General features: G+C 37.8%; 1 protein-coding gene and 1 long non-coding RNA gene across 3 annotated transcripts in view; both read right to left on the reverse strand.

The window, feature by feature from the left end:
* Positions 1-4,879, reverse strand: part of LOC107732099 (acid-sensing ion channel 1-like) — an 83,379-nt gene extending 78,500 nt beyond the window's left edge. The window contains exon 1 of one of the 2 annotated variants that reach the window (XM_016543348.1): positions 4,015-4,879. In XM_016543348.1, coding sequence (XP_016398834.1) covers positions 4,015-4,578 — 564 coding nt within the window. In that variant the 5' untranslated portion in view covers positions 4,579-4,879. The remainder of the gene's footprint in view (positions 1-4,014) is intronic. The other variant, XM_016543349.1, reaches the window with a different exon arrangement.
* A 6,557-nt stretch (positions 4,880-11,436) lies between these two features.
* Positions 11,437-13,509, reverse strand: part of LOC107732101 (uncharacterized) — a 5,975-nt gene continuing 3,902 nt past the window's right edge. Inside the window, exons 2-3 of the long non-coding RNA XR_001638835.1 lie at positions 12,490-12,561; positions 11,437-11,469 (exon numbers count right to left, since the gene is read on the reverse strand). This is a non-coding gene — a long non-coding RNA (uncharacterized LOC107732101). The remainder of the gene's footprint in view (positions 11,470-12,489; positions 12,562-13,509) is intronic.

Genomic DNA, 13,509 nt, shown 5'->3' on the forward strand with positions numbered 1-13,509 from the left:
TCTGGTCCCTGTTTTTATACAGTCTATGGTCTGGTCCAGCGTTTATCGGGTTGTACGTCAGTAATAATGGTCCGTGGGGAAACACTGTGTTCCGTGTGTAGTTACAGTAAATCGACTAAACGAAGCTTCGAGGCAAATAATTTGCCTCGATGATTTTTTTTGTATTCGAGTTACTCGAGGTATTCGAGGAATCGTTTCAGCCCTAGACAAGGCAAAATATTTCATATAGGCTCATAATTCACATAGAATTTAAACTATACATGAAAATTCTTTAGTATAATAATTCCTAAATATGAAATTTATTTTTTATTTATATTCCATGCAAGAGATATCATGTACATACAATGTATAAATAAAGTTAAAAGGGGAAAAAACGCATTAAATTTCAGTGTTACAATCATTATCTGCCACACTATGTAAATGCATTGTAAAATAAATAAATAAATAAAATAAAAATGGGAAAACAATCTATGCAGTTTTAATGTTTCAATCGTTATCAGCCACATAATGCAAATGCATTATAAAAAAAATAAATTAAAAAATAAGAAAACAATGCATCCAATTTTAATGTTACAACCATTATAAGCCACACTATGTAAATGCATTATATAAAAGTGGAAAAAAAGAATGCAATTTTAGTGTTATCATTATAAGCCACAAACCACCACATATTGACAATGTCACATAAAGCTTTTACAGAACATTTTTTAAAAATCAGAACATAACTGTTTTATGCACCTACAATGTTTCAGTGGACTAAAGAAAGACTGCACCTGAACTTTTTGAGCAGCACAAGCACTGAAATACATTATGCGCAATGTTCAACAAGGAATATATAATGCACTACTGTGTTTCTCCCATAATGCATTTGTTTAAGGGCAGAACCTCATGAACCTCAGCATGAATGTTTGTGCCCAGCAGCAATCTGACAGCTATTATAGTACTTTCACAAAACAGTTTATATACGCACGTATTTGTGCACATGCACATACAAATGCACAAAGTGACGGCTTTGGAGTCATCTCAACTACCTAGTGAGTGTTTGTCATCACGCACAACAATAGCAATTACCCATGAATGATTTGCAGTGCAATGCAATGCCTTGTTGCCAGGCAACACTCATGTTAATGAAGAAAGCCCTTTCTCTAAGTAAAAAAGTATAGGGCACGTTCGGCCGACAGAAAGGGGGCTTGAAAACGAGCTGGATCACAGCGATTCGGCCGTGATGCTCAGGCAGCTGAAAACAGATGTATGTAAGGTGTTGAGGGTTGTGCTTTTGAATGCTAAAGACCAGGATCCAGCCCCTGAGGGTTTCAAGAACAACACTGAATGTTAATAGGTACTTGGGTTTTCCTAAGTACGCTTAATTTTCATTAAGCACCGATTTCTCTCTAAACTAGGTAAGTGCGCTCTGGGCCCAGAGGTTTTACACTGGTACTCAGCATTGATGTATATATTGTCAGGAGACCATATTGTAGATACCTGATCGCAATACTTGTTTTCATTAGAGTCAATCAAAATCCACTATAGAGATAATTAGCGTAATGTTTGCACTCAAGAGTTTATGGCATTTATAGTCCAGTTAATGACCCCCTATTGTACCTCATTTGTACTGGTCATTTAGGATACTTACGATGGAAATTAAAGGTAAATGATACAAAATGAGAAGCAGGGTATGCTGAACACACCAAATAATCTCTCTGCTAAATATCTTAAATATTAAAAGGCCATTGTGCCAAATGAACTTGCACGATCTATTGACATCTCAGTGGAATAGTTTACCCAAAAATAAAAATTCTGCCATTTATTCACTCTCGTGTCTTTCCAAACCTGAGTGACTTCACTGCATGGAACACAAAAGGAAAAATCTTTACTGGTCACTCTATTGCATGATTACTATTGCATATTACCATGAATGGGGAGTAAAAATAATATTAAAACATATTAGGGATAGACAGATTATCAGTCTGGCCGATTATCTGTGCCGATATTAAGCATTTTATTGTTATCGATATCAGTCATTAAAAAAACAAACAAAAAAAACAGATAAAATCATTTAAAAAAAGTTTTTTTTATCACAGCCCTTGTTATTCTTAATTTTGACATTAATTGTCATTTTTACACCAGACATACATATCGGTTCAAAATATTGGTAATCTGTCTACTATCTGTAATAATCGGTATCGGCCCTGAAAAACATCTCGGTCGACCCCTAAAACACATTAGTATGAATGGGGACTAAGGCACTCAAGCTTCAAAAAGCATGCCAAAGCATCCTAAAATATCATAAAAGCAGTCCATAGGACTTACTATATACAAAGTTTTCTGAAGCCCTATGATGAATAAAAAAAAAAAAGATTGCATGACTTCAGAGGACTTGGCACATAGTGTCATACGGTTTTATTTGGTCGTTTTGGAGCTTTGAAGACCCAGTCATCATTCATTTTCATTATAAAAAAATGACCAGGATATTCTTAAAAAATTTTATTAAAGAGAAAGTCATAATAGGATGGGTTAGAAATGGCACAAATTTAGGTAAATAATGCCAGAAATTTTATTTTGGGGTGAATTATTCCTTAAATCTTAATGCTTTACGGAAAACATGCAAATGTATATTTTGAACAAGTGTGGAGTACCTTCTTAAGGCATAAAGAAGACTTTCCTCTCATTTCCTACCCCATCCATTTCTGACACCTGCAAAATTCTTATTATGATTGTGCATGCTGATATATAAAGCGTGCATAAAGCCTTCTAGGAGGTGTGGACCTACATTAACCTCAATGTTCAACATCCCCTTAACTTAGACCATAATGATAGCTGAAGTAATTTGTTCCACATGTCCAAACCAGGATCCAAGAATAAATTAGAATCAGTCACAGGACTTGTCTCAATATCTGGCACATAACTCTAAATGCTATGCATAAAAGGAAATGCAAAAGCAACAAATAGAAAAATACAGAAAAAACATCTCACAGGAATGCATCATCTAAAGGAAACCACTGTAATCAATCATTATCACTGTGCAATGCATGATAACACCTGTTTCACATTTGTTGCCCTCTTATACACCAAATCTTCCTGTCTTTCATAGTCTGCCAGCCCTTTCAGTGCAATAACTAACTGCAAGAATGCGACATTTCACTCTTTGCCCTCAGCTGTTTATTATGTAATTTCTTTATTTGAACAAGGTATTTATTCATATAAGACCACAGCTTAGGCGTAGCTAAAGTGCCAATGGAATGAAGTGGGAAATATTAAATAACAGAAATGCTCAACATGCTTTAGCCTACACATGCCACAGATAAAACAAACCATATTAATGCAAAGCTTCTTAATTAAGTTCATCAGCGTAGCTCAGAACTTGCTGCTTGTCAATCTACATTCAATCAATTTCAAATGTGGCGATCATGTTTTAATCAAACTAGCCCATAAAGGATGACTATTTTCATAAATCCAGTTTTTCTTTAGATTAGAGCTGATTGCTTTTCTCACTAAAAAATGGCAAACATTAGCATAAAGATATTTAACATGTTCTCATTTTCAAGTTACAATTCCCTCACTGCTGGCAGAAATTCATCTTGCCTTAGTTGTACATTTGTGCAATTACAGTTGGACTTGGTTAAGAATTGAGTGAGAGAGCATGTGCACTCTTGTAATGTCTTTTGAGAAGTAGCCATTTGACAGTCATTTTTGATTTTTACTGCCCAGCAGCCATTGATTTATAAATGTAATTGCATATTTCAACGTATAGATTTTTCAGCTGCAAATGGTTTCAAGGGGGGAAAAAAACTACACTGACTGCACCAGCAAAAAACTGAGAAGTCTTGTCAACAAAGGAGTAGTCTGAAGGGGGGAAAAACTAGTTTGCGTAATTCAATACACACCGTCTCAGTCAATGGCCCTGTATAGCTCATGTCGAGCAATATTTTCCAAATAAACCAACAGTGCTTGAACTTCAGTTTGCCACAACTTTCAACTGAAAACTTAGAAGAATATACCACCATGGTAACTTACAGTGGTGAAGTTTAGTGGGATGCATTCCTCCCCTCTGAAGGTGCACTGCAAGAGCATGTCATTAATATCATGGCCCGTGCGGTTGTAGAAATCCGTCATGTTGAACTGCTTGGCCTTGAAGTTGACAAAATTAGCCTTCTCCTTCAACAAAGCCAGGACTTCCGGCTCGGCCAGGTGAGGGTTAGCGATCTGGTGGTTCTCGTTGAGCAGTGCCAGCAGCTCCCCGACGTGGTACAGATCGTTCTTCGAGATCTTCGAGAAACGAAACTCATTGAGGTTGCAGAAGGTGACAGCCGGAAAGGTGAGGTTGGGCGCCGCCACCTCGTCAAGTTTGGTGACGTGGGGGAACTCGAAGTAGTAGTACACTCTGTCCATGCACACAAACATCAGGAGACCCAAAGAGCCCATGAAGGACAGCGTCCATAAGAAGCGACGGAACGTCATGTGGCCATAGGCGAATATGTGGCTCATGCCATGTAGTGTGGAGGAGTTGGCGAAAACTTGCAGGCTGGACGGCCTCACACTTTCAATGCTGTCTTCGGAGTCTCCCTTCATGGCTGTCATTGGTATCCAGTGAGACAAATGGTAGAAAGTGTGCAACGAGGCAAGTCTAAACGCTTGAAAAAGCAGCAAGTCTTTGAAGAGGTTCTTTACGATTTCTCAAGGAGCTTTCCAGTTAGTGGCAGTCCTCACTCCATCCGCGACCTCTTCCACCGTCTCTAAAAAAGCAGCTGTCATTCCATGCAGAACCAAACACAATGACAGCTCCAGAACGACCAAGTCACATGAAAAGACAGGAGTGACGCCGTCCGGTTTCTGAGGGACAAAGCACAAAGAAGTGAAGGGAAACCAAAACACGCTGATGGAAATGAAAGATCTCGCCTTGGCGGGAGCAGCTGATTGGAGTATGCCTCCTCCAGTCGACACAGAATGGCTTTACATCGCTATGACAATGGCATGGAATAAATTAGTGAATGGGAAGATTACAAGTGCCGAGCGTCTGTTGATCGTCGCCAGCTACGTCCCCCTGCGCCACTCCCCAGCTGAAAATCAAGGGTCATAGACCTCCTCCTAGCCCACCTCTGCGTTTGACAGCCTCAGCCGGGTTCCTCGTCTCTCCTGGATTCACGGCGAGCCGTGGCAAGCGCTGCCTCCTGATGTTTTGGAAAGCCAACGTGGTGGTCTCACCCCGGACAGCGAACGTTTATTCCTCCAGATCTGGAAATGAGGATTTATGCACCTCTGCCGGCTGCCTGCCTGCCACCCCTCCTCTCTCTCCGTTGCTCTTTAGTAGTCAGGATCCATCCCCCTGCTGAGCGTCTGCTTCACCACAGCCTCTGTGTGTGTGTGTGCGAGAAACATGGGGGGAGGGTGCTAGCGGGGCTGGGGGTGCATCGACTCTGGGTTTCGTATGATAGGAAAAGCTCTCAATGTGCAATGCTGTATTTCAGCTACAGGTAGTTGCAGAGAAGCAACCATCAGCACCATGTGATTGTATCCGAGGAGGTTGGTTTTTGCAGAGAAGCACATGCTCATTTCCCCCACTAAACCTGCATATTAATGTAGCTGGAGTTTGACAAGAGATTGGAGAAGATTCTGTATCTTTCTGAGTGGAAACAGATGTGTCCGTCATTAGAGACCAACTTGATTTATGGACTGAGGTTCGATCAGTGTGCGTTGTTTTTTGGGGGGTTAATAGTTCAAGGATCACTTGCAAATCCAGCCTTAAGTGACATGAGATTACGGCTGCTATGATGCTCAAGGGAGATAAATTATCATAACAATGGGTGAACGGCCAGGGATAGAGATCCTTCTCAACTGAATTAAATCAATATCCAATCAATGTCCCAAGAGGAGGTTGGGACTTAAAGACATAATACTTTATATTCATATTTACTTGTTGCAGGGTCTCTTTTTTTTAAATAGATGCAATTCGATTGACGTCAAATTTTGTTTGCAGTCCAATAGAAAATAAAAATAGCTTTCAGAACTGTTCACAGAGCCCAGATGGAGTTTGTGCATATGCATTCATATTCTGACTTTTGCTAATATTGTAATGTCTGGATCCTGTTTACAGGCTCTCCATTATAGCAAATATGCTGAGCATGAGGATTAGCATATTACAATATTATTCTGCATATTTCTACATGTAAATTACTGGGAACGGCATACTGTGAATCGGTTGTTATGTTTAGACTCAGCAAGCTTGCCATGTGTAGGTAGCATATCCAAAACAAGACTTTGAATAAAAGGCAGACGGATAATGCAACAACTAAAACCGGTTTATATTTCACATACCTCTGCATGATTGATTACCAGACATTCCCGGATGCGACAGATGCGGTTTAGCTATTTGTTAACAAGGCAAAATACAAGAGCAGTACTTTTGAGATGCACTATTAAGAATGAAGATTAATAGATGGAAAAACAGTGTTACTAAATTAGATTTCATTTTAAAGCTGGACTTTAAACGGAGGAGAATCGTGGGTGCTGCCTCCCACATCCAAACATCACCATTGAGCTTTTAACATGTCACTGGCCTGACCAAATGTGCTAATCACTTTATTTCCACGGTTGCGCTCTGGGAGATAGTGATTGGTGTTTTGAGTATGTTCCTACTTTCACCTGAGGGCTGAATGAATAAAAGATTGTACATGGTGACCAGTGATCGACAGCTGAAATCATATCACACACACAACAACATGAGCTGAGTCACCAACAAAACCACCGTGAAACTAATTTGCTCAATAAAAACGTAAAAAAAATAGCAAACTATTAGCTGGTTTTAGCCATTATTGGCAGGAAATCACTTGTAGGCTCTTTGTCTAATTGTTTATTGGTCTCCTGCATTGACCTGGAGAATTTTTGCTTCGAATTGCTATAACAATGCAGTTTTGAGGGCTTTCTTACTCACTTGACCCTTTTCTTAACCATTTATCTCTTAGCCAACCATCTGTGGATTTGCTTAACTGTTTTGGGTCATTATCCTGTTGCAGGCTCTCCACATATTGCTGTTTCAGTTGGTTTCACTTCAGTTTAAGACAGATGAATAATACCTGGAACATCACTAGACAATTAAATTAACTTGGGAAGATACAGAAGACATTCTACTGCAGTTTTTAGACTGGAACAGAACTGAATTCAGAAATAAAGAAGAGGCTCCCTTACAAATCATGAGTGTAAATGTAAATTGGCCACACCCTAAAGGAAGTTCAATTGAAATTACTGGAAGTGAAAATTAAGTGTTCTTCCAACCTGGTCTAAAAATTATTAAAGGAGTAGTTCGCTTCCAGAATGAAAATTCCCTGATAATTTTCTCACCCCCATGTCATCCAAGATGTTTGTGTCTTTCTTTCTTCAGTCGAAAAGAAATTAAGGTTTTTGAGGAAAAGGATTTTTCCCCATATAGTGGATTTCAATGGTGGCCAATGGGCTGAAGGTCCAAACTGCAGTTTCAATGCAGCTTCAAAGGGCTCTAAGCGATCCCAGCCGAGGAATAAGAGTCTTATCTAGCAAAACGTTCAAAAAAAAATACAAATGTATATACTTTTTAACCACAAATGCTCGTCTTGCACTAGCTCGACCTAACGCATTACGTAATCACGCACACGTGATGTAGGAAGTTCGAACGTGCAAAGAAAGTCAAAAGTCATTTACAAAAAAAGGTAAAATAATGATGTCAGACGATTCTGAAGTTGGAGGAGAAAATGTTTTTCGCCCTATACCTTTTTTAACCGAAGTACACAAAGAACTAACCGCATGTGACTTTTCCAACATGATTACGCAATACGTGAAGATGCACATGTGCATTGCAGAGCTAGTATATATATATATATATACATATATTTATTTTTTTAGAAAATGTTTTTCAGACTCAACAAACTGTAGAAGACATGTAACGTATAGAGCCTAACTCATTTCTTGACAAACTTTCCCTCCTTGGTTAAAAATAGCTTTTTGCTCTTATACTGTATATGAATTTCTTTTTGAATTCTACTCACTACACTAAAATTCTGTTCAAATTGCAATTCTGCATCCAGTTCAAATTCAGAAATGTAACTGGAATTTGAAAAGCATTCTCAATCAATTACAAATGGAGCACATTTCTGCTATGGAATATGTATACGAGGGAACATATGGACCACACAATGATTGATTTGTTTGATATATGATCAATATTTTCAAAGCTTCATTCAACACAACCGCATGAGCACATGACATCTGGCAAGAAAAGCACAACAGCATGTCAATGCTGAGAGCTTGGCACAAACCATAAGATTTCTCCTTCAGGAAGTCGACCTCTGGTCGTAAGAGGCCATGAGGAACAGGCTTACTGTCATTCATAAACCGGTTTTCATGTACTGGAGTACTCGCACTCTCTAGCAACCCGCTATGACTCCTCTTTTCTTTTGAACAACAATGGAACACAAATAAGAGATAATTCACCCCAAAATGACAATGCTTTGAAACTTTGAAAAGATTTGCTTCACATTTGGATGGAAACCCAGCTACTGATGTTATGTTTGAATAGGAAATTAGATGTGACAGATACGTTGGAGAAGTTAAATTGCAGTCTATTCCTCACACAAAACTATATGATTTTTAGATTTTGATAACGCCTTTCAGGGTTGAACAGTGTTAAAGGGGTCATGAACTGCCTCTATTTTTTTTATTTTGTACCGTTCTCTGAGGTCCACTTATAATGTTATCAAGATTTTTTTAAAAATATATATATATTGAAGTATTTTCTGTCCTGTTTTTAACCCCCCTCATCAGAACGCTCTGTTTGAATAGGCGTGGCGGATTGTAGACTTGGAAGTAAACACCCACTGCTATGATTGGCTAACAGTTGTGTATGTTTGACAACCTACATCCCTCACAGATAGACGCTGCAGTGATTTCGGTTAAAAACGCATAATTACTCATATCAAACGATCTGTTTAACAGACAAAGCAATAGTGATCACGTAATAAAAACAGTTACTCGCACTTGTGTGGTGCGAGTCAACATCGGATCCAATATAGCCGGCACATCATCGTCTTTTAGTTTCAATCTTTCTAAATCCTGCAACAAATTGTGCCTTGTTTTTAAACGAATCCACAGTAAAATGAACTGAACAAAGGACCAAGTTCTTATTGACGCGGTCTGGCACTTCATTAAAAATAAAGTTTATCGTTTGGTTTCTGTGTAGACCTGTGTTTGCTGCTCTTGTCATTTACCTACTACGTGCACGAATCAGTGGGTGTGGCTAAACAGGAAGTGATGTACAAGCAGGCGTGGATCTTCTTCTGCTGAGGTGATGTTTAGCCACACTATTACGTCATAAAGTGGCACAATCCACAACCTGTCATTTTGGCAGATCTGCTTCAGTATAAGCTGTTTTTATACTAACGAGAAAGTTGAGTTCTGAAACTTACAGAATGGTTTTATCCCACAATGACCTCTTATTTGTCAAAAGATCAAGGGAATTTTGATTTCTCAGTTCATGACCCCTTTAAAATTCAGTCTGCTACGAATGAATTATAATTATGTTCAAGTTATGGCCAATAACTGTTAATTTAATCACAATTAAAAATCCAATCTTGATAAATACACAAACAAACTGTGATAACCAATATAGTACAAATATATATTGTGCATCACAAGCCCTAGTAATCATTCAGTTTCATTATATGGAAATTTTGAACATTCTGTCTAACATCATATTTTGTGTTCAATGGAAGAAGAGAAAAAAAACCAATATGGGTTTGAGACAATATGAAGAAGTGCAAATGATGACAGTTTTATGCTAACACATTATGCTACATGAAAAATATTCTGTATGCAGGAGCAAAAAGACAAATTATTGCTCAGCTATCTTAGGGCTGGACAATAATTCAATATCAATATGCATCGCGATATAATTTTTTTCAATAACGGTGATATGATTTTTAAACACATTTCCGATATTTCGATATACATTACCAGTGTTTCCCATACATTGATTTATTTGTGCCGTTTGACTTCGTTGAATAAACATGAGTGCTCATGTTTATGCTCATGAGTTTATGTTGAATAAACATGAGTGCTCATGCACGTTTCAAAATCATAACACGGCGCGGGTGTTTTATATGAATGTATTTCTGAAGGGAATTGACTGTCTTCAGAAAAGTTTCGATGGCATTTTCATTTGATCTGATAAAGAAGCGTTCATGAGCGGAGCTGCTTTGATTACAGCCCTATCTGTGAATATGAAATCAAATAAATAAATAAATACATTCTTCCATCTAGATAAGCAATGACTGGAGAAAAATGCCACACAGCAGAGAGCACGTGGACATCCACACATATAAAAGCACATTCACCAGACACGTGTCATTTACCAGATAAAAAGGATGAACTGCCCATTGTTTTACAGCCTCATGGGAACACACTCAAAATCTCATTCAGCTGAGAATATCGCTGAAGTCAGCTTAAATGCTGGAGTAAGACGTGCACACTCAAGTGCGATGCCTTAAGACAGATGCCGCAGCTAATATAAAAATGCAAGCATTTTAAAACTGAGACAGATTATATGTATCGCCATCTCATTTCGAACCACTGAACTGCCAGTAACAGGCAGAAGAGCATCAGGGTCGCTTCTCTAATGTGTGCTGAGACATGCTGTAAACACTGGAGGATCATCACGCTTTGCAGTTTTGCGGCAGCCTCTTGAGACTGTTTACTGAGAAGCGACGGTGAGCATAATGACACTGGCCACACTGCTTGACCCAGGAAATAAATCATCGGACATCTGCGGCCAATCTAAATCTGTGCGTCGACTAATGGCAGAACATGGCGCTATGATGAGCGTAGAGGACGCCCAAAACACCCTCATTTATTTCATTCAGGATATTGGATCAGTGTTTTTGTTTGTTTATAATTTACTGTAATGCCATTCCAGCTTACCACTGCTATTTTCATGGCGAGAAACAAATGGTTAGGCTAAAATGTTACAAAATGTGAAAAGAAAAAAAATAATTTACAAAATGATTTTGAGCTAATCATTGATGACAGATCTAAAACTAAATCTCACCTCCCTTCATTAAAAATATTTTCACATGCATCAAACCAATGAGAGTCTATTAAAATATGCCTCAAAGTTATTAGACTCTAGAATAAGGAGCATATAAGGAGGATCTTTACCTGTTTGTTGAGTCAGTGTACCACTGCTATTTTCATGGCGAGAAACAAATGGTTAGGCTAAAATGTTACAAAATGTGAAAAGAAAAAAAAAAATTTACAAAATGATTTTGAGCTAATCATTGATGACAGATCTAAAACTAAATCTCACCTCCCTTCATTAAAAATATTTTCACATGCATCAAACCAATGAGAGTCTATTAAAATATGCCTCAAAGTTATTAGACTCTAGAATAAGGAGCATATAAGGAGGATCTTTACCTGTTTGTTGAGTCAGTGTAGAACTGATCATGGCTATAAAGACAAAAAATGTGGCATGTTACTCAAAGCTCTGAAATATGCAATTACATTAGTAGAACATTTCATGGCATTATTTACTCTACATATTTTCACTTATGTCATTCCAATTATTTCATTTCATGGTACACATAAGGCAGAATTTCCACATTGTATTGCACATGCCAAATATGGGCTGCTTTATGGGATTTTTGTCCTTTCTTATCACTATATAGAAAATAGCTACATTTACTTATGCATTTGGCAGATGGGTTTGTCCAATGTGACTTAGATTGCAATCAAGCTAAAGATTTTTTCAATTAATTCATTTCCTGGGAATCAAAACCATGACTTGGGCGTAGTTGGCACCATACTCTACTGTTTGAGCTAGAGGAAGCTAAACAAAGACTCTTCTAAATCCTATTTTTCTAAATGAACTGATGAAGTAAAATCATACTTGAGTTTTATGAGAATAAACAACAGCTCCCTGTCAGATTTTGTCTACTACTAAAAATTGTTGTTAATTGAAACAAAGCTGAAGTGAAGTATAAATATTAGCTGAAAAACCTAAACTTAAAAAAGTACAAAAAAAGATCTTTCATTAAATTAAAAAAAAAATGTTGTGTGTTGGCAACTAACCGAAAAGTTGAAGTACTGTAACTATACAAAAAGAAAAAAAATACAAATAACAAAAGCACATAACAAAATTACTAAAATTAAACTAAAAATAAAAGCTAAAAGCTTTAAACAACATATTAATGAATAATATATATCATATAATTAATACTAATATAACACTGCTCCTTGTAACTGCATTCTACAAAGAACAAATAATTTGTAAAATGACAAAAAAGGCATGGACATCAACACAGACTGCATAATAGAATGCATTAACACTAATAATGATGAGGTGGCCTTGTAACAAGTTGTCACACACTGTACTGTAGGTTTGGCTGTGTTTCTTTCTTGCAAATTTCGAGGCTCAGGTAAAAGAACGGCTGCTGTAAACGGATAAAAGGCATAAAAAAAAGGATATACCTCTTTTCTTGAGAGTGGACCTGAGGGTACACATCAGTCCTGTCGTACAATGAACTTGTCAGATCGGAGGGACTGTGAAATTGAAAATATCAAAAGGTTTTGTCCAGTAACAAAAACGTGAAATTGAACACAAGCTGGAATACCCTGCAGCACACAAATCATTGGTCACAAACTGGAAAGCTGAGAAAATTGTTTATTTAGCAACTCTTCTTTTATAATGCTATTATAATTAAAGTGAACTGTGTAAATAAATGCACACAGAAGCAATTACTAAACGAGACATGCACACCTACAAAGCAGATAAGCATTTTAAAAGTGATAGCTAAATATTCTAAATAAAGTTGTTTACTCAATGGGGCGGGGTTTTTTTTTTCGCTTATAAAGCTCTGACTTAATTCAGCAATTCACACTGCAATTTTATCGGACTGTTTGATGACTGCGCACGCTGACCTTTCACAGCGAACGGCAGTCCAAACATATGAGTCACTTCATAATGATATACCCAACTCTCATACTTATCACTCATGGATGAAGGTATACCAAACAAGATAATAAATGGCTGTTAACATTTTACCTCTCAACATGGTCTCTATTAATATGTAACTCCTTTGGGAAAGCTTTCAGATGCACCATCTTTGGTTAAAGTGGGTCATAATCAACAGGACCAAGAGTCAGTGCACACAGTTCTGTGATCTGTACTGATGGGTTATTGAGTGTGTTTCAAATCTCCTGCTGATGTAGTGCTTACATAGTAGGGTTGGGTACCGAAACCCGGTACCAATATGGCACCGGTACCTATGTAACCGGTATGTACTAGAACCGAATCTGAACGCAGATTTCGGTGCCATGCCTGAGCGATCGATAAATATATAATATATGAAATATTTGTCCTCTGGTTCTCCGAAACGGACGTAAGAAGCATCATCACCGGCACCGCACGTGAAAAATAATTTCCCGACTGAGAAAATGCACGTGAACTCAAGTCGGAAAGCTCTAATAATACAAATCCAACAAATCTTT

The sequence above is a fragment of the Sinocyclocheilus rhinocerous genome, unplaced genomic scaffold (assembly GCF_001515625.1).
Source record: "Sinocyclocheilus rhinocerous isolate Xijiao unplaced genomic scaffold, SAMN03320098_v1.1 scaffold97, whole genome shotgun sequence".
Classification (NCBI taxonomy): Eukaryota; Metazoa; Chordata; class Actinopteri; order Cypriniformes; family Cyprinidae; genus Sinocyclocheilus; species Sinocyclocheilus rhinocerous.